Source organism: Gobio gobio (genome assembly GCF_949357685.1).
Source record: "Gobio gobio genome assembly, chromosome: 12".
Taxonomy (NCBI): Eukaryota; Metazoa; Chordata; class Actinopteri; order Cypriniformes; family Gobionidae; genus Gobio; species Gobio gobio.
This window is the reverse complement of record NC_137105.1, coordinates 40,290,471-40,313,125: the sequence shown is the minus strand read 5'-3', so window position 1 is coordinate 40,313,125 and position 22,655 is coordinate 40,290,471. Positions and strand designations below refer to the sequence as shown.

The 22,655-nt window shown below is 36.7% G+C and overlaps 1 protein-coding gene across 1 annotated transcript; it reads left to right on the top strand.

Moving 5' to 3' along the window:
- Nucleotides 1–618: 618 nt before the first annotated feature.
- Nucleotides 619–21,359, top strand: dsg2.1 (desmoglein 2, tandem duplicate 1). The gene is made up of 14 exons (XM_079831546.1): nt 619–804; nt 3,590–3,718; nt 5,239–5,400; nt 5,512–5,653; nt 7,927–8,090; nt 8,348–8,479; nt 8,591–8,776; nt 13,313–13,734; nt 13,823–13,965; nt 14,548–14,769; nt 14,906–15,145; nt 15,230–15,357; nt 15,446–15,727; nt 18,786–21,359. The coding sequence occupies exons 1-14, from the start codon at nt 751–753 to the stop codon at nt 19,815–19,817; spliced, it is 3,438 nt and encodes a 1,145-aa protein (XP_079687672.1). The 5' UTR covers nt 619–750; the 3' UTR covers nt 19,818–21,359.
- The last annotated feature ends 1,296 nt before the right edge of the window (nt 21,360–22,655 follow it).

The window sequence follows — 22,655 nt, the reverse complement described above, 5'->3', positions numbered from 1 at the left end:
CTTTTTAAAGGCCTATACGGCATTCCAACATATATTAAAATGCATTAATTTAAGATTCACAATTTAAATATTATTTAATTGAAGACATTATTTTACTGATATAATATATATTAATTTATTTTGCTCGAAATTAACCATGGTTTTGTCACATTAACCATAGTTTAACCAGTTTAACCATGGTAGGCTATTTGTTGTAAAACTTTGTGAAAATGGTAATCAATCCACCAAAAACCATAATTACAATTTTACCATAATAAAACCATAGTTAACTTTCCATGTGATGTTACTCATACAGGACGCCGCATGGAGGTTAAGGATGGGTGGTGTGGATATGTTAATACTTATCTGAAAGAGAACACCCATGCCACCCTTTATGATACATGTAGCCTAATGTAATTGTGAAAATTATATATTCATTCTCATTCTCTCTCTCTCTCTCTCTCTCTCTCTCTCTCTCTCTCTCTCTCTCTCTCTCTCTCTCTCTCTCTCTCTCTCTCTCTCTCTCTCTCTAACACACACACACACACACACACACACACACAAACGCACACACACCCATCCGTTAGGTCCTCCTTTTAACCCGCAAGGTGAGGGTGTGGGAGAAAAGCGCTGCGGATCGATCTCATTCGCATATCGTGCATCAAACAGCTTCGGGACGCACATCTGCCTCAGCGGGATATATTAAAACTTTTCCATAAGTCAGCAGTGGATCTCAGGTGATCAGGAAATATCGTGTGTGCTTCTCCTGCCATGGCCCGGCGTATATCGCCTGTTGTCGCTTTTCTGCTTTGCTTTGGATTATCGGTAAGTTTGTCATGTTTCTAAATATCTATCAACAGATAAGCAGGCTAACAAGGGCTAACGTCAGCTAAATTTTAGTCTTTCTCCATTTTGTATGTAACGTTGTCGTTTTGTGAACCAAAACAATCGTACGCATCTCTCATAATAGGCTACTGAAACGGGGTTTGTTTAGTAGGTTTGTTTGGTAGTTAATAACGTTAATATGAAAAAGTCACTTATTGAGCTCGTGTCTCTCTTTAACTCTTAAAATGCCGGAGGGGAATCGACTAAATTGCCCACCCCCTTTAAAGAAATTTACCATGGCAACTAAATGTCATAAATAAATAAAAGAAATGGCATGGTAAACAGTTACATTTCATCATAACAGCTATTTCCATCAATCAGAAAGCAGTAAATAAAGTACAGTGAACTTCTCAGACATCACAGATTGTCACTTTGAATACACTAAGGCAACAATTTAAGTTTATTAAATGTCTTGATTTTTACAGTGCCTACGATATGAAATTAGCCACCATTGTAAGTGGCCAATCAGTATTAAATACATTTTTAATAAAATAAGAGTAGTTTTTCTAAATTTTTTCTGGTTAAACTCATTATGGTTTACATTAGTAGTCTTAATGGTAACTAGTATTTTGCTGGAAACTTTAATGACAGAAACCTCCACTATGTACAGTGATGTACTTTTGTAATGGGCATTTCAGAACAAGCTCTGTCTACAGCAGTCAAGCTGGATCTGCAAGTATTGTATAGTTTATCCTTTAAATTTCAGGCGTGTTGAAATTCCCTCCCTCTGGCACCTCATTGTTTGTAATTTCTCAATAACATTTAGGCTACTGAAATTCTTATGAAGATGAGTTCAATGCACTGAACAGCGGGGCACAACCCACAACCTAACGCTTTTTGACTGTCTCAGTTTGTTAATTCACTTGGGGTTCAGAATATTTATTTTTTCTCACATTAATTCCCAACATGTCTACTTCAAACATGTGGTTTTCTTTCATTAATACAGTGTATATTTTTCTTGATTTCCCCCGAAAGAATGGAAGTGAAATGTGACAACATGCCCCATAGGTGGGGTACATTGTAACATGTGAGGGGCACATGGTAACATGAACAAATGACAGCTTAAAATGTTATCTGATATCATTTTTAAAAAGACAATTTTTTTTTGTCAATAAAATACAATTATCAACTTTTTCAAATAAAATAATGGCATTTTTTGATCATTACAAATATACTAATTTATGAGTTTGACAACACAGCTATACATCATAGTTAAAAACATAATAATAATTAATAACTTCTGAACATTGACTCTTAGTCATTATTTTTCTCATGGTTTCGCAATAGAATTCATAAAAGTATAGAATATAATATCATAGTTCTAATAGGGGCACATTGTAACAGTGTTACATCATGAAAAATAAACTTAAGTAAGAAAATTACTTTTGCTATGGTTAAATAAATGGTCAGGGATATCTTCCAAAGATTTTTTAATTTTGGTGCATTTTTTTTCTCTAAATAATATTGATGTGGCAACTAGTAAATACACTACAATACAAGTTTCGTCATCTTGGCATGTGTGGAAAGTTTTAAACCATGTTTGTTACAACTATCCCCGCATTAGGTTGTGCCCCGCTCTCCCCTGTATATGAAAAAGATCACATTTTGATGCATTTCTTAGAGAGAGAGAGTGAGAAAGTGAGAGAAAGTGGTGTAAAACGTCTCTCTCTTGGGTTAATCACAAAAACCCAAATGCATACTGTTTATTGTATTAATATGTAACAAATATAAAGGTTTTACTCATTCATATGACGATTTGTTCTATGTTTAACTACTTAATCCTTGTATAATTACTGCACAAAATGTGGTGTTTCCATGTATCACTAAACACACGGAGCAGGGAACACTTGTTGTAGTATTAAATCTTTGTACAGTACAATGCAGAAATGCACAGTAGTGGCAGAAATGAAAGTTAACCAGACATTACATCTTATATTTGTGAGAGTAATAGCGATAGGATTGTGATGGGTTTTTGGTCAAACATTGGATAAAAAATAGTTGGGTACAAAGTGTACATATTACACTTTTGCTGCTATTGAGGGTAAGGTTAGGGCAGGGTCAACAGTGTAATTATAGATGTAATTACATAAATTAAATAGCGGTATTTTTTAATAGAAGTACAATGTAAAAACATGTACACAATAGGTGTGTTGTATCAAATTAATTAAAGACACTTAATATAAAGTGGAACAAGGCTTTTTTTTCCCATTTCAACCACTGTGTGTGCTCATGCTTTATCTTAGATGTGTGTGGTCTGATTAAGGTGATCTTGAGTTAATTGGAATGCATTTTGCTTTTGCCAAGTATTTCTTCATCTTATCTTTCCTAATTAAAAGTCTACTGAAGTGGATTGAAGTAATGGCTTCTTTGCAGTGCTTCTTCTGCAGTTATAAATCTTTTGAGGTTTATATCATCATATTACCGTTAACCCATTTAATTTGAATTTCATATTAATTATCTTCTTTTTGATTGTGCTTGCACAGACAGGATGACTTTAGTGTCAAATAATGCATGCATGCAAGTTGCAACCACTGAGTTTCGATCATTTATAATGACTCATTTGTAATGAATCATTTACTTATCTTTCTAATGAGAACGTTCTTACCAGGAAGGGTAACAAATATAACAAAATATAAGTCTCCTTTCTTGTTGTGTGCGAGAAAACTGAAAAAAAGTTGTCAGAATAAATCAGTTTTCATAAATAGTTATTTCTGTTTTCCCGCAGCATGTGTTTGAGGCTGAAGCCAGATTCCAAAACTCTGTGGCCCTCCACAGGCAGAAGAGAGAATGGATCGTCCCTCCGCAAATCCTAGAGGAGAATATCGATTACACCAAGAGAGAGTTCATTGCTAAAGTGAGTGAGCCTTTCTCTGCGTCAAACAAATTCATATATTGCTTGCATAATTATTACTGTATGATCAATGTACAAGAAAAAAAATAAAACTTTACAATAATGTTCCATTTGTTGACATTAGTTAACTACATTAGTTAACATAAACTAACAATGAAAAATACTTCTAAAGTATTTATGATTCTTAGTTAATGTTAATTCAAACATTTACTACATTATTAAAATTTTAAGTTAAAGCTAACACGAACTCACAATGAACAGTTTTATTTTCATGAACTAACATTATGTCCAAATTATAATAAACTGCATCTCAAATACTGTATTGTTCCGAATATAATTTTTATTAGAAAGTTAATAAATGTTATAAGCAATAATAAAACGGTTACACTTTATTTGACAGTGTCCTTGTTACATATGTTACATGTACTTACCATAGTAATAACAGTACATTTTGCATAATTACATTCAACTAACCTTCAACCAAACCCTAATCCTACCATAACCCTATACATGTAGTTAATACATATTACTCAGTACTTCAATATATAATTGCACTGTAACAATGATACAATTAAGTACTAAGTAATAAACTACATGTACTTCCTATATAATTAGGGTTAGGGTTAAGGTTTGGTTTAGGGTTAGTTGCATGTAACAATGCATAATTGACTGTTATTACTAGTAACTACATAAAACCAACTACACAGGTTTACTACTACATAAATTGCTTCACAAATACCGTATTGTTCCGAATTTAAGACAATATTTTTCTTTAGAAATACATCTGAAAGAAAACTGGTTTATCTTATATTCAACGTCTACATTTTTACTTGTCAATAATACACCCACAACAGTAGGTGGCGCCAAATACTCATAAAACGAGTGTGGCAAGAAATACAGTGTCGGAGTGTAATGTTAGAAGATTGCAAAGAAACTTAAAAACACAAACAGTTAAAGAAAAGCTTACTGTCTTAAGAGTGACGAGACCAAACTTCCCCTGTGTGTAATTTTAGACAGTACCCAGATTTCAAAACTTATAAGATTTCATTTTTACTGCTATTGTAAATTTAGTAGGCTACATGGTTTTCACTATGAGATGGATAGCCTAATTGTTATAATTCAGATGGGCTACAGGTTATTTTTATGGTATGCCAAAAAGTGTTTATTTTAAATGTGATCATTGGTACATTTTACCAGTATTGACCATACTTAAATATGCAGTATCACTATAATTTTCAAATAAAAGCATTTTACACATTTTAGACAAAATGTACATCTTGAAAAAGGGGGGTTGTCTTTTAATCAGGGTCGTCTTATATTCTGAACAATACGGTATAAGAAATGACCATTATGAAATAAAGCCATGATTACAACAATGATGTCGCCACATCACATGTGGGATATACATTGCAACAATATCTTAAGCAATTGATATTTGCAATGCTTAATTTTAGTGTGTGGGGGGAACGGTGGGCTTGGTTGATTTTTGTTTCTAAAAATGTATGTATTTCCAATTGATTTAGATCCGCTCAGACAGGGAAGACCCCCAAATGAAAAATTTGAGGTACTCACTAAAGGGCGTCGGTGCAAGCATGGAGCCGTTCAATTTATTTGTGGTGAATCCTGAAACTGGTTATGTAAGAATAACGGGGACTCTCGACAGAGAGACCATTGCACAATACAATGTAAGTGAAATGGCAAAAGTGATTGATGATGTTGATGAAGTTGGCTTTAATACCTACGCTTATTGATAAAGGTTTGTGATCTTGCAATTAATATCTTCACCTCCTTCATAGCTTACAGGGGTTGCTACGTTCACAGATGGCACAATTGCAGAGAATGACATTGGGCTAAGAATAAAAGTGAAGGATCAGAATGATAATTCGCCTGTTTTTGGTCCGATGACTCAAGGAGCTGTAGACGAACTCAGTGCAGTAGGTATGTGACCTGCAGTTGTTATAGCTTAAAGAAATGTGATTATGAAAGAAATGTAATCTGATAGTGATTATGATCAGGATTTGAAATTAAAACCCGCCAAACTGCCAAATGCGGGTGAAAATCCACGGTGGCGGGTAACGCGTTTCAACACACTAGCCAATTTGGCGGGTTATGATCCTTAAATGTTGTACTTTGCATAAGCCCTTTCCCTAAAAGGGTCCTCAAACATTATCTCCGCTGGAGCTCGAGGAGACAATTGACCTATTGGTAAGCCCCGTCCCCCTTAGTTACTGTTGCTAACTCGGACAAACAAACGGAGGTGCTATATCTTACAATAACAGCTGTCAGTGTGAAAACCTTATCCCAAGATGTTTTTGGACACAGAATGTAGCGTATATCCCGTCCGAATGATGGCCAGACTTTACTGATGGTTTATCAAGTTTATTTTGTCCTTTTTCACTCCAAAAAATCATCGTAAGAGCTGAACAAACAAAGCATAAGAAGTGCGCACTAACGTCTCATTCACAAACTATCTCTAACCGTTGCTCTCTCCGTTGCACTACCATTAATATACACAGAAAATTACACAAAAACACCCCCCCCCCCATAATTCGCAAACGCCGCGACCGCGGGCATCATAAAGTAATCGCGCATAGGGCATCAAAACGGCCAGCGGCGGTACTGCATACAACTAACAGTAACAAACATATACACAGACCGTATGCCTTTTCGAGGGTGCAGTTTATAACTGGTAAACTTTGTATGATCTGCAAAACAACTCCGATAAACTGCGTGCGAGCTCTTCCTTTCACTACGTTACCCATAGACTATAATACCCATCAAAATAGGAGTCCTCCTTAGTAGGACAGATAATGTAGACCTTAAACATATCTAAAATTAAATTAATTTACATATAACCAGTTTAATATGGAGAGGCACTGAAATATAGACCTTCGTGTTTTTGACCTACAGTGTTACATGAGAACAGTTAGTTATTACAGTTTGTATGTTAGCAGGGACTTTAATCGTAACTTAACAAGAGTATGACAAACAGAAAATCCTCTCAGGATACCTGGAATCAGTGTTACAGTACCTCAGGCATGACATTTTAGCATTTTTGTAGCATAAACACCATCAAACCGATGAGAGCTTCGGATTTTCCAATGCATCTCTATGGCGCTGAAACCTAAAGATGTCCGAGTTCCGGTCCCAGCGCAACTGATACTCAACTGCTATTGGCTCATCTGCGTTCGAGGGGAGGGGCTTACCGATAGGTCAATTAAGAAGCCACTTTTTAAAAAACGTTTATAAATCATAAATGCTGCATATCCAACACTTTTGGGCAAAAAGCACCCTTGCGTCTTTATTGCTATTTGCAGGTAAACTTAAGGCAAGTATAAGAGAAGTCACAGAATTTTGTCTTTATTTCAATTTTTTTATTTTTTATTTGAATGTTATCCAAGAACAGTGATTGACTGTCATGAAGCTGAAAGCAACACAATGTTTCAAAATCAGATTTAATAATAAATAGGCTATATTTAAATCTAAACTGTGACATCGATAATCTGGTTTATTTCTGATCAAAGGGGGTCATGAAGTATTTGCATACACCTCTTTTATGATGAGCATGTTTTTCATTAAATTATTGTATTAAGTCCCTAAAAATGGCTTCACTGCTTGTTTATATAAGTTTAGTTCAGGTTGTAAAATGTCATGTGGTGCAACTCCCCAAAAAAGTAATGATATTTATGAATATTAATTAATGATATTTGTTAAACTATATATATATATATATATATATATATATATATATATATATATATATATATAGGGCTGTGAAACGATTAATCACATCCAAAATACAAGTTTGTGTTTACATTATATGTTTGTGTACAGTGTATACTTGTTATGTATATTTGTACACACATACATAGATATTTAATACATTTTTCCATGTACATACATTTATATACAAATATTGCTATATTAGCAATAAATATAGACATATATGTACATAATAATTAGACACAGTACACACACATTTTTATTATAGTTAGTTATCATATATATATAATTAATTTGATGTCTTTTTATATTTTGTTATTTTTTACTTGATGGTTTTGACTACATGATGCTTATACAGAAAAAAACTGTTTAAAAAAATTAAAATTAAATGAATGTATGCAGACCAAAATGAATACAAAGAGCACATTGTTTTAACAAGAACTTGTTTTAGACTAAAATATATGTACTTTTATTTATCATGGACACAGAAACACAAGTGATGAAGATCAATTGCTTTGATGCTGATGAGCCAGGAAACCCAAACTCTCAAATCAAATATGAGATTGTTGATCAGCAACCAGGTGGGGAGAATATGTTCAGAGTTGACAATGACGGGACAGTCCGTGTTATCAATCCTAACCTGGATAGAGAGGTGAGTGGCCACGATCACTGTATCAAATGTGTATGATATCCAACATGCTACATACTCCATGTTTTTGCACTGGCACTTCTTCATTCACAGCAGTTATGAGCTTCTTTGTGTCAGTGCCAGATGTTCCACCCTACGTGGACTGTTATTGTTTACATTTTTAAATGAATACAGGAACAAAGACACATTGACTGGTTTAGCACTTTCAGAGGTATATAAATGATTCCACCTGTTTATTTCCACACTGTCTCTTTCTTCAGACTAATGATCAGTATGTCCTGCTTGTCAGAGCATCTGACCTGAATGGCGCCTCAGGCGGCAGGGCCGCCACAGGGACAGTCACCATCAAGATCAATGATGTCAATGATAATGTGCCTATATTGGAAGGCCCAGTAAGAATATATCTACACTTTGTTTACATCCAAATGGTTTTAGTATGTTGTTGTAGTGAATACATGGTCCCCTGCAATTTTTGCAACTTACGTTATTTTCATTTGCCATAGTCTGAGGCTAGTATTGAGGAAAATACAGAGAATGTGGAGGTGATGAGATTCAAAGCAACGGACCTGGATCTTGAGGACACGGACAACTGGGCGACCAATTGCTTTATTGCATCAGGCAATGAGGCTGGATACTTCAGCATTAAAATGGACCCAAAGACCAATGAGGCAGTTCTGATGCTTGACAAGGTGTGCAATGTTTTTCCTTTTCTTTTCCCCCAGTATTTATGTTCCTTTTTCTTGTAGGTTTGTCATGATACCTAAAATGTCAGTATTCCTACCAATGTTGGTCAAATTCTCAATGCTAATTTTGACATCACATGAAAAAACGAATTTGCTATTCACAAATTGAATATTATCAAATTGAAACAAACAATTTTTCAGGGTTCCCGCGGGGTCTTAAAAAGTCTTAAAATGTCTTAAAAATTTTTTTTTTAAATTTAAGGCCTTAAAACGTCTTAAAAACGGCCAGATTTGCACCCGAGGTCTTAAATTTAATTTAGTTAGGTCTTAAAAAAAGTGTTATCCTCGTTCATTTCCAGAAATGCTGGCTGCAGAAAGTTATTAACGTTACACTGTAGCAAAAAAGTATCGAATCGCGAAAGCGGAGCTCAAAGCGACGCTCTAAAGTCTTTGCTGCGCCGCCCTCAGTGCGTTCGTTCGGTGTGTTGTGATCTTTCTGGGGGTGTTGGTACACGTACTCGGTGATAAAACTACAAATCCCGTGATAAATGCAATTACCTGCCCGCAAAATACGTCTACATTAAAGGAGCTGTATGTAGGACTGTGGCCAAAACTGGTACTGCAATCACTTTCAAATTACTGTTGAGCGGGTCTCCCCTCTCCCCCTCCCCTGACTAGAGGTTGCCAGCTAGGCTGCAGGATCCAGCAGGAACGTAGGCTGCTAGGAGCTTTCAATGGCAAGTGACAAGGTTTTTTTTCTTTCTGTTAATTATGTTTATGCTTCAAGAGCGATGTTTTGTGAAGTAATTATGATTCGCAAAAATTTACTAATGGCGATTAGCCAAAACTAATCGTAAATATGAACGCTCGTATGTGACAGTACATTCCCACATGAAAAAATACTATAGTAAAATTACAGCTAAGCTAAATAACATTAGCAATGGTCATACAGGTCAACTTGCAGCATGTTTTGTCCACTATATATGCGAAGAACGAATGAGGAATCATTTTTACCGAGGTAACGTTAGGCTACTGTCTCAAATACGTTTTCACATTGCAATAATAAGCGTGCTAATGTTGTTTTCCTCAGCGTCCCAGCATAATGACAGAGAAACGGGCTCTGATAATGCATTACTAATGTTAGCAATGACGACTCGCCGTTTTTATTTACCAAACAATTCCTTTATACCTTTTCAATTCAATGACCCACCTCCTCCATCTGCGCTAACCTAACGTTACTTTGCACGAACATGCATAACTTTGTTCGACTGTCATGAATATTTGAAAATGTCCATTTACATTAAGTACAAATTAGCCAAACATAGATGAACCTTACCTGTCCAGGAGAAAATTAGCAACGTTGGCATCAGTCTTCAGATTATTCTCCGTTTTCAGCCGTCTCCATCTTTCAAAGGCATCTCTTATACAAATCCTTGTTTTATTTCGGACACTGTCACAACGTTTTTCTGATTCATAACAAGGTTGTTTAGGTTTCGTAAAGTTAGACATTGTTTATCCAAAAAGTTTGTAGCTGCAGCTGTGGTAACTAGAGCAGAGCTGGCAACCCGAATGCAGAAACACTACTGACTTCGTGATTGGTAGACAGGTGGAGGGTGGCGCTTCAGGCCAAAACACTACATGTCAACATCAACATCAGTTGAGGGCTGCAACTTCACTTTTAAAATGACAATATCTTGGCCGGACAACTGTTGTCAGTGATATAAGTATTTGAAATTAACATGATTTCTTAATGTCTAGTGACATATCAGGGCCATTTTATGATTAATTGAAATACATTTCTTACATACAGTTCCTTTAAATAACGTTGTATTTTTCTGGACAGAATGAGGCAGACATGCATTGTTTTATATTATTCTAAACAGTGATAAAGTCTGCACTCAATCAGCACTGCATACCTTATTATTATGACAATAGTGAAGGCTTGAAGAACTCAAATACACCATAGCTTCATGCAGTCGTGTTTATTGTCTTCGTTTCATCAGTCAAAGCGTTTCTATCTTCAGTTTATCCTACATCGCTAGCTTCACCTTAGGGCTATTACTTCTCTGAGGGAAATGTGGAGTTTCTGCTCGAGGGCGCCCTCTGGCTTCCAGTATGAATGAAAGTTTGGGTAACAAATATGAAAAATAACTTATCTCTAAATAAATTTATATGACAACCCATATGTTTTTCTCCAATGTACAGTTTTTCCCCCACAGTGGAGGCTCATATTTCATATTAAATACATAGACTTTTTATTTTATTTTTATTTTATTTATTTTATTTTTTACAATAAATCTTTAGACCTTTCTAATGATTTTTAGTCATAGGCTGTCTGCATATTAACAGGTAACCCAGCAGGTTTTTTTTGTAAAATAAGTTTTCTGTAAAATATAAATGTTATTTTATTAGTATTATTATTATATTGTTATATTTATTCTTAAATACTCTATTTTAAATTTTTTAATAATTAAAATGTTATTGTAATAGTAATATTTTAAATTTTGTTATATATTTGTATTTATTGAATATAATCATTATTATTAGTCTCGTTAATATATAAACATTCATATATAAAATGTTATATGCATACACTTTTCATTTGTAAAAAAAAAAAAAAAAAAAAACATTGCATTTTAACCAGAATAATCGCAATTAGATATCTTCCCCAAATCGTGCATCCCTAGTTTATCCTATCTCCCTAGAGCCTCCCCTGTTCAATCTCTATTAGGCTATTAATATGCTGTTTTGTATTCTATTCTATTTGAGGGCAAGTTTGTTTTAGCCTATTTTCATTTTGGGCCTAAGGTTTTGGGCATTTGGCACGTTGTTGGCTGTGGAGGGTTACTAAGGTCATTGCTTTTTTTATTATTTCTTTGATTTAAATAATTTTGGTAATGCGTCGTATAGGTCATAAATTTCAATCTTTATGGTCTTAAAATGTCTTAAAAAGGTCTTAAATTTGACTTTCTGAAACCTGCAAGAACCCTGATTTTTCAATGAAGTAAACAAGTCAATTTTAAGTAATTATCCAGTAAAGACATAAAGTAAGGCCAGTTCTCTTTTTCTTTTCAGTATTTTTAATAATATTGACATAAAAGACATCAGGCTGCATTTACACAGCAACACCTAATACACAGATCCAAAATTTTGACATACACTAACACTAAAACGTTTTGGGTCGGTAAGATTCTTTAATGTTTTTGAGAGTCTCTCAGTCTCTAATGCTCATCAGCGCTGCATTTAAAAATACATTAAAAGCTGTAATATTGTGAAATATTATTGCAATTTAAAATAACTGTTTTCTACTTTAATATATTTTCAAATGTAATTTATTCCAGTGGTGGCAAAGCTGAATTTTCAGTAACATTACTCCAGTCTTCAGTGTCACATGATCCTTCAGAAATCTTTCTAATATGCCGATTTGCTGCTTTAAGGGATAGTTCACAAAAATGAAAATTACCTCATGATTTACTCACCCTCAAGCCATCCTAGGTGTAGGAACAAAGTCAAAACAAAGTCTCAGCTTTCAAATTTTGTACGTTTTAATCCAAAATTCAAACAAAATATACCGTTTTGGCGCTCTTAAGATCTTGGCATAATAGATCGCTGTATCGCCTCAGTTAAAGCCAGAGCTGTTGAAAAACAGAGTTGCGACATACTTTGATCTTGCCGATGTCGCCTCCACAGTTCATGGAGCCAAACAAAACAGCGCTGTCAATACATTTTAATTACTTAACAGGATATACAACAGCTTCACTATACAGGTATTTGCAGCAATTTTTGGTAAACATTACTGCATAGTGTGCATTAATTATTATGTCGATGACATTTACAGTATCATTTTATTCTGAAGATTGATGGAGAGGCAACATTAATGTTAACATTAATGTTTTTCTTGTATTTAACCCCCCAGGTGTTCCTCACTTATTGGTCACACTCATACTGCTTGGTTGTCAAATGTGACCAACTATTAACTTTTAGTTAAATAATATTTATTCAATATTTTGAGGAGATCTTTTTGTACTAAATACTATTTGTGCAATAATTATGGTCCATTAATGACCACTTCAAATATGTATTTTCTAATATTTGTATTATTTATATTACAATTAGTGTAGTATTTAAATAGAGAAACAGGTTTTAAATTCTAATGCAAAGAGGCAAATTAGAATCATAATAATTTTCTTTTGTAATGCCATGGTTTACCCACTAGTGCTCTTAAATAAATATACTAATAAACTGTATCTACTAGTCTAGTTGCTCAAAAGAGTATTGCAGGTCATAACTGCTTATTTATTTTTAGGTTTTTCATTTGAATAAATATTTAGACATGATAAAACACTAGATTTTTTCAAATGCTGAATTTACCCCAAGAAAAGTTTAAAAAAAGTGCTAAAAAAGGCCACCCAATCTTTTTTGTATGCTATATACATATGAATTGATACTGAATTAAATTTTTGTAGATATTTGTGATATATATCAGATTATACTCTGAGCCATTTGCCTGAAGAAAGTATCTCATGTCCATTTCCCCTGCAGGCTGTTGATTATGAGAACGTCAAAGACCTGAAGCTTGGCATTGGTTCAGTCAACAAAGCTCCGTTTCACCCCTCTATAAGTGGAGGAGGATCAGGAGCGAGTGTCAACCTCGGGGGCAGTGGTGCAGGAGGAGGAGGAGGAGGAGGCGGTGGTGGAGGTGGTGGAGGTGGAGGTGGTGGTGGAGGCGGTGGAGGTGGCGGTGGTAGTGGCAGCGGAGGTTCAAGTAGCAGTTCATGGTCATCATCAGGTGGTCAGCTCTACAACGTGAATGTAAAGGTGAAAAACCAACCGGAAGGACCCAAGTTTATCCCCCTAACAAAAGCCGTTCCCATCTCAGAGGGCAAGACTTTTGATAGAAATGAAATCATCACAAGGTACCCGGCTATTGATACTGACACCGGAAAGGAAGCTACCAACGTAAAGTATGTTTACATCAAAACAGTTAGAAAAAAGAAAACGTTACTTAAATCAATGATAAATGAGCCTGAACTATGTTCCCTTTTCCTATAGGTATATTAAAGCATCTGACCCAGATAACTGGCTGACCATCGATGAGACAACTGGGGCCGTTCGAATGAACAAGGCTCCTGACCGCGAATCCAAGTTTCTAGTTAACGGCACCTACTATGCCACGGTTTACAGCATAACTCAAGGCAAGTTATTGGGAAAAGGGACAACTTTTCAATCTTTGTGGTTTTATAAGGATGTGGATTTGCCAGCTGTTCTAATTTTCAAATATTTATACAAAAAAGTGTTTTTGAAGTGCTTTTGCCAGATATGTCGCTCACTACCAAAATATATGATAGTCTACTTCAATAGCTTACTGACAAATCACACTTCCAGGGTGCCATATTGTTTAATATAATGGCATTGCAGATACATAACATGTCCTGAAGAGGGCGGCATATTCACATTAAATCAACAATAGTTACTGAGTCAGTGGTGTTTGAATAAGCAATGTAAACATCTGCAAGTTATATTGTAAAATACCAATTAACAATATTCAATATTTAATGTATGCCATTCAATTACAATTTATATCTTCTTTCTTTCTTTTTTAACTAAGTTAAGTGAAAGTAGCCTGAAGGGTTTCTTTTATTTTGCTTTCTTGGAACTTATTTATCTTTTTTGTGTTTTTTTTAATTATACATCATAGTATTGTAATGTTTATATAAAATACAAATATAAAATATAATAGTTTTTTTTTTAAATATGGATTTACTTTTCTCTTATAGACTTGCCTTCCAAGACGGCAACGGGCACCATTGCCATCCAGGTAGAGGATTTTAATGACCACTGCCCCACTTTGTCAAGCAAAGTCCAGACACTTTGTACTGATAAGGACGCAGTCTTAGTCACTGCAGTGGATGAGGATGCACCACCCAATGGAGCTCCATTCACCTTCAATGTTGTCCCAGAAGGAACTAAGGGGAAATGGTCAATCGAGCATTTAAATGGTATACACATTGATCCATTTATCTATATATCTGTATATCTATCTATCTAAGATAGGAAGTCAAAAATATGAAGTACTAAAAATATCATGTCACTAGTGACTCTGTGTTTGAGATCTTCTGTACTTCTTCTCATCAGATACCACTGCCATCTTCCGGACCCAAGAAAAGATGTGGCCGGGAGAACATGAGCTGACGGTGGATGTTAAGGACCAGCAGGGGTTGGGATGTCCAGAACCTCAGAAAATAGTGGTGGAAGTGTGTACCTGTACGAGCCAAGGGGCTTGTGACCGAACTGTAGGAGGAACTCTTAAGAAGGGGTCAACATTTGGACCTGCTGGAATCGGCCTGCTCTTCCTTGGATTGCTTGCATTATTGCGTAAGTAACTAAGTTCACAGAACAGATTATGATTGATTGTTATTATTGTGCGGAAATAAACACTGTATTTCTCCTCTGTTACAGTCATCCCACTCTTGTTGCTGCTCTGTCAGTGTGGAGCCGCTGCGATGCCTGGAGCTTTCACAGACATGCCCTATGACACTAAAGAGCATCTCATCTCATACCATACTGAGGGCCAGGGAGAGGACAGGGTATGATATGATATCAGGAACAAAAATCTGATTGAGATGTTATTTTTGTCATAAAGCTAAATAAATAAAACCATTTTGTCTCTGACAGGATGTTCCAGTACCAAACGATATTACTGATGGGATGATTGGTATTGGATCCAAAGATGTGGCTGGTATGCGTGTTAATGGTGGTGTTTTTGGAGGAGGAGGAGGAGGAGCAGCAGGCTTCTTTGAATCCAATTCCATGATGGGTGCCCGTGGCTACAATGAAATGGAAATGGCCTACATGGACTCAATGAGGAGAAGTGAAAACCATATGAGTAGAGAAATGGCTGGAGATTTTGACGGAATGGCTGTGTCTGAAATGTTCCTGGGTGAATACTATTCACAGGTAAAATTTACCTACAGGATAATGTGTATATGTGCATATCTTTCTATCTATCTATCATCTATCTATCTATCTATCTATCTATCTATCTATCTATCTATCTATCTATCTATCTATCTATCTATCTATCTATCTATCTATCTATCTATCTATCTATCTATCTATCTATCTATCTATCTATCTATCTATCCATCCATCCATCCATCCATCCATCCATCCATCCATCCATCCATCCATCCATCCATCCATCCATCCATCCATCCATCCATCCATCCATCCATCCATCCATCCATCCATCCATCCATCCATCCATCCATCCATCCATCCATCCATCCATCCATCCCAGATCTGGCGCCAGTCACAAATTCTGGATTTCTGAAATTTCTGGAAAGCGGATTTTTAAAGGGGCAAGTGAAAGAAAATTTGACTTGCCCGACCGGACAAGTAGCCAAGCCTGATTAAAACGGCATTAATTAAAAATGACTAGGGAATCACCAAAACGCGGTATTGATTCTGCATTAATTTAGTCTAAGTGGCGATCAGTAGTGAATAATACAGTTTTTCTCAGTCGCTTTGGTACATTTCTCGAATCATCCTCGACATTTGCAAAACAGTAAGTGCGTTTCTCAAAACAATGTGTACAAATAGCAAAACACCATGGTTTACCTGCAAAAGCCAGTCTCTTGTCAATGAACATGTCAGTGCCATCAGAATTAAAAGTCCTTGTGTCATTGTGTACGGACAAGACAGTCAAATTGCTTAGTCATGTTGTCAATATAACAGTGTACTCTGGAGGGATGTTCTGATGTAAACTATGGCTAAAGTTTTGATGACAATTATTGTAAATTGAAGGTTACACCTTAGTGTATGTGGGAGTTTGATTGCAAGAGACTGGACAAGATTCACATTTACGCTGTTACTGTTTGTACTGTAATTTGTTGACAGATCATACAGACAGGAAAAGACAGCACTGCATAGCACAAAGACAAAGAAAAACAAAAAGTAGAAATGTCAACATAGGACAATCTCCTTAGGGAAAACTGTGTAGTGCTGTAGGAATTACAGTGCAGTCTTCCTACACCTCCTGACGTTCTGTTGGGCCACAAATTCTCAATCACATCACAACGAATATCTTTAGAAAAAAAGTCTAATGGAAATGTATAGAAATATGCTTAACATATAAGGACAACTTTTTCAACCATTTTGCATGTAAAGACTAATGCTATGCACTAATGCCTAAATGTTGTGGCGGGTGAGACCATTCAACAGAGACCCATTATAATACATTTTGATCAACACAACATAAGCAATTGATAATGTAGGAAACAGCAGAGAATCGTACATAATAATTTGCATGGATGTATCAAAGCATTTGCAACATGTTCAAAGAAAAGAGAAACTGCAATGATGTGAAGATTGAACATGTTGTTTTGACAATTTCAATTCTGATCTGAGAAATGTACCAAAGCGACTGAGAAAAACATACTGCGGTAAAAATTCAAAATGTGGAGTTTTTATTTTTGACATATGATACAGTTAAGCAACATCACACGACCAAGAGTGCTGAATACCATCACGATTAAAAATGTGACATTGATTTCTATAATTCTATAGTTCAGGTATGGTTCTGTTCTCTGCAAAAACTCCCCACGCCTGTCCATGCAGCCATGCCTGGACAGAGCGGGGAGAACAGCAAGTCAACCTCTCTGGGGTTATGCATACATGATTACAATTCACAATTACATTAGTTGTAGACAAGCAAAAAGCACCAACTCTGAACCAAGAAAAGTGGTTCTTAAGTACTATCAAAACATTGCTGGTCTAGAAGTAAGAGCCGCTTGCGTCAGGGACTGGGGGCAGGGCTACCGTGACCAACAAGACGAACACCATTTTTGAATGACCGGCATTTTTGAAATAGCAGCTAATCGAGCTAATAGCTGCTCGATTGTAATCTCCATCTATACAAATTTCGCTGAGCTGCACGAATACGTTGGATTCACTGTGTTTTGATGTCGATCTAGGATCGCAAAGCCATGTGCATCAATAGTAATGAAACGTTCTTGATTGTTGATGGAAGGCTTGTTCGAGATACATCGGCGCTGTGCAGACCGATCGCCGTATGACATCAAAGTACAGCGAGAGCATACGACTCCTTATGCTTTTGAATCACTCTTGCACTCTTGCTTTGATATTATACGCTGATCGGTCTGTGCAGCATCGGTCTGTGTCTCGAACAAGCCTGGTGTGTTTGTGTTTCCCGCTAGCGTCGCTGAGATAGATGAGACGTATACAGTGACATAATACCTGGCTCTACGGTGGCTCTCTAGAATGTGGAAAGGCAAACCGGTTCTTAGAAGGCTCGTCAGTTGAACCAACTCCGAACTGGCACTAGCTCTGAACTAGCACCCGATTCATGCGGGTGGAAAAGGGGTAGTAGAGACCTGTACGGAAAGAAACAAAGGCAGATTAAATACAGGTGATGTTGGATTTGTGTGTCGAAACTGGATTGGTACACGTCAGGAACAGCTGACTATCAGCTGATGCGAGCTTGACTGACGTGGCCTGCCTGAACTGAAGCGATGCTTAATTTCAATAAACAAGTAATTAATATTAAGTCACTTACATTTTAGATGCAATATTGACTGTTTTTGTTCTATTTTAGCTGTGAAAATAGTTCCAAACAAAGATCACAGCAGAACCATAGCACCTCACAGCAAAAAAAATTTGCACTCACTATCGACAAACCAATTAAATCTGTTAAGAAAAATAAATAAATCAGACCAAACACATTTTTATTCAGGAGTTAAATACAAAAAGATACTTTTTGATAACAGTAGCCTATTGATAATAAAATATATATATTGCGCAAACAAGCAAGGACTGGTGGTTGGTGGGACGTGACGTGGAGTTAGTGAAGGGAGACAGGCTCGTCCAGGGCACCCATGGCGCCGGGACTGCTATCTGTCTCTCTTTCTGTCTGACTGTCTATCTAAATGTATGTCTGTCTGTCTATCTATCTCTATGTGGATCACATATATGTATTGTTCTATGTGTGTTACAGAAAAGCAGAGGAATGGAGGATGGATTTGCTAAGAATGAACCGATGGTGTATGGTTATGAGGGGAAGGGCTCCCCTGTTGGCTCTATCGGCTGCTGCAGCATGCTCGAAGATAACAATGACCTAGAGTTTCTGAATGACCTTGGGCCAAAGTTCAACACACTCGCAGAAATATGTGGAGGTAAAAAGACTGAGGTCCATGCTCCCCTCCCTCCCCCTCCCAAACCCATCGTGGACCGCACCGAGGTGGTGTCTTCATCCACCAATGTTATTAATGCAGGGAATATAGCCACAAACAGAGCTATATCTACAGACACAATGAATATGACTTCCAACATGGCTGCGACATCATCTTCACGTGTGGAGAACGTACTTGTCACAGACAACCGGCCCACAATGATCACGAGTGTCCAGCCAGCTCCAACGTACCTGATGCAACCACCGCAAATGTACTACATGGTCGAGCCGCAGCCCAGCACGGTACTGCTCGCTGAAAGGCCCACCATGGGAGTCGGACAGAACATGTATGTGCTGAACAGCGGCCCAGTAGCTGAGGGGGTTGTAGTCCAGGGCACCAACATGGCGGCGAATACCCTGAATCGTGGTGAGAGAATGGTGCTTGTGGACAGGGGTGGATCTGCTCAGGCTCTCAACTCTGGACTGTCTGGATCACAAGTGTACTTGGTGGATGGAGGAGTGAGAAGCGGTCAAGTCCTTCAGGGGACACTTCCGAGAGGGGTTTCTGGATCTCAGGGCCTGATGTTCATGGAAGGACAAGGGGGCCAGGTGATTCACGGGTCCTTCCAAAAAGGTGTTTCCACTCATGGTGGATCTCAAAATGTCCTTTATGTGGAAAATAAAGGGGGATCAGGTATGGTCCAGGGAGGTCTTCAAAAGGGCATGGCATCCGCCACAGAGTCCTTTATTGGTAACGTTGGATTCGGTGGATCATCTGTCCAGATGAACCAAAATCCATCGTCACATAAAGTTGTTGTCCAGGAGAGAAAGGTTGTGACAACACAAAGCATCAACTAACAATGCAACACTCATAGAGTATGTGTACAGTTTAGAAATCCATATAAAGGGTTGAAAAGCAATTTTCAGCTCATACATGCAAATCATTAGAGTAGCATGTTGTCAACATGTTAGGCCATGGAGAATATGCAAATTAATGCTTGAAAAACTGGTTTTAATCATAGACTGTAAAATAATATGGACGTTGTGTCTGTGACGTCACCCATAGGATTCTGAAGAGCCGTTTTGAAGCGCAAAGTATAGGGACGAGCTGGCCGTTGCCATCTTGTCAGCGTGTCATCGTGCGTCACTCCCAGATAATAGAAAATGGGCAAAGAGACGGGACGTGGGTGGAGCTGAGGTGACGCGATGACTAACAGACAGCAGATAAATGGTAATATACACCTGTCACTCAAAGTGGCCACGCCCTTAATTATGCAGGACTTTAAAGCGTTATATAATGTAAATGAATGAGTTATAAAAAAAAATCCCCCCCCCTCACAGTTGTTATGAAGGGCAAAATTAGCCGTATAGACCAAAACCACAATTTGTACCAGGCTGTAAACATTTGTTTTTCTGCTGTAAAGTTGGGCATTTTAACATGGGGCTAAATGAGATTCTGCTCCCTTCTGGAGCATGTCATGTGGAGAATTGCAGTTTAAGTCACTTCCGAGGTTGCCGCTTGGTTTTAATGCCCTTGAGCTTACTTCTCATTTATGTAGTGCACTATACATGAGTTCTTTTTTTTTTCTCCAGTTTTTTACTGTATGTATACATTCAGTGTGTGTGCTATGTAAATACTACGGTTTGCAGATTCTATGCAATCAGCTCAAAGGTATTTTAGTAACAAGCAGACATACGAGAACACCCTATTAGTCTTCTCAAAAGAATGAAGATATTTTTTTTTGATAGATGATAATGGTTTTTAGTATTCTGAAATGTACAGCACTGTAAAAGACAATTCATAAATCACTGTTGGCATCAGGTGAACTATGTTTTGGGAAGGCGTTTGTAGAAAAGATTGCATTTTTACAGTATATTTCACTCCTCTTTTTAGTCACTTTAATACAAAGACAAAACCCACATTCCGAGCAATAATGCTTATGTGTATGAAATGAATGTTATGTCTTGTGTTTGTAAAAAAAAAAATTCAAAACATTTGTATTTAACAAAACAATGATTAAAGCACATTCCCTTTGAGCAGTAGTAGGAATTAAATGGTATAAAAGAAAATGTATATATATACTAAAGTTGCGGTGCTGGGCTTTTTCTATTGACAGCTCTGGTTTGGTACCCAAAAATGGTTGTTTTTCATTTGTTCGTTAAAGGGGTGGGCAGTGGGTTACAACTTTCCCAGAAATGGACTCATAGCTGCATGATGGGAAAATATTGTACTGGTTTTGACAGTGAAACATTTTTCATGGGTCAATAAAATATATTGTAAAGCAGCTTAAAGCTGTTTAGAACTTATTTTTCATGTCTTTTTTTAATGTTGATTTTTATAAATGTTTGATGTGTTTGACTATGTAAAAGACTACTTAAAGACAATAAACAGTCATTTTAATGTCATCCAGTGTAAAGCCGTGTCTGTCTGTGGGCAAGTGTCAACCAAAACTGTAAAACTGGAATCTGTAAAGGGAAAATCCAAGAGATTCCAGCCTTTCCTGTAGCAATACTGAACCGCACAAGTTTTGTCAATTGGCCAGAACAACAAACAGAGAGAACTACTTGAAATATCCAACCTTTTTCTGAACAAGCGTTTTAAAATATGGGTGCTGGTTTTTGAGAACTGCCACTCTAAAGAACCGACACAAATCATATCAAGCCTGTTTTACAAAGGAGGTTCAACCAATTCTGAGTTTAAACTTGAACTCTGAGTTGACTTACCCTGAGATGGGAAACTCTGTGTTTTGGGTTTCAGAACAGCTGAATTTAGTTGGTTCAATCAACTCTGAGTAGACTGACTCTGAGTTAAGCACATGCACCCCAACTATGAAAAGCCTCGATCAATGGAGCTCCAAAATTATGATGCACCATGGCAACAGCACCCAACAAAAAGACGTTTGCATGCTTCCGGGTCAATATGTAAGTTTAATTCTTCATTAGTTTAATTAAGTTTAATTTTCATGGTATCCAAAAGGCAAAAAAAGAATGTGGCAACAGCTAAAAATTTAAACATAATTCAATCAGGTAAAGCTTTAAGCATAAAAAGTTAATGGGTGTAGGTTTAATGACTTTACAAACATTTGACATATTAAATAAATATCATTCAGTGTCCAATATGAAGCAGCTTTTCCTACATAGTCTAATAGACCCTTTTCACAGACTGTAATGACGCATTTTAACGGTCATCAATCCTGCAAAGTTTTTTGGATTTTCTTTATTTTTTTAAATATATGTACATTTATAACACTAATGTTTTGTATTATATTACTTTTGCATCAAATATATTTTTATTAAAAAAAAGTGACTGCTGCTATGAGGGTGTTTCTAATACAGCGTCAATGGGAGTGATGGTAAAAATTAACATCTTTCTCTCTTTTCACTACCATTATCAATCTCACTCTATTTTTCCCTCTTTTTGAAAGTTGTGAAATCACTATTGAGTTAGTGGAGTTTTTTTTCTTTTGCTATTTGAGCAAATGAGGACACAAAAACATATATTTAATGTATACTCTCATTCACCGCTATAAAAGTTAACCCAACTATGACGACTTCCGCTCTGAGAAACCTGGAAATGTGAAAAGGGTCTAGGCTCTTTTCACATAATGAAATGTTCTCTGATCCCACCCGTTACATTTATTAATTAGGGTAATGACATTAACATTTGACTTCTACTCAGGCCAGCCAAACACCACC

Bases quoted from the DNA above. Each gene is read 5' to 3' on its own strand.
- dsg2.1 (XM_079831546.1), top strand. From the start codon at position 751: ATGGCCCGGCGTATATCGCCTGTTGTCGCTTTTCTGCTTTGCTTTGGA. The intron at 15,146-15,229 runs GTAAGTAACTAA...CCTCTGTTACAG, and splicing joins TGGATTGCTTGCATTATTGC to TCATCCCACTCTTGTTGCTG. The intron at 15,728-18,785 runs GTAAAATTTACC...TGTGTGTTACAG, and splicing joins TGGGTGAATACTATTCACAG to AAAAGCAGAGGAATGGAGGA.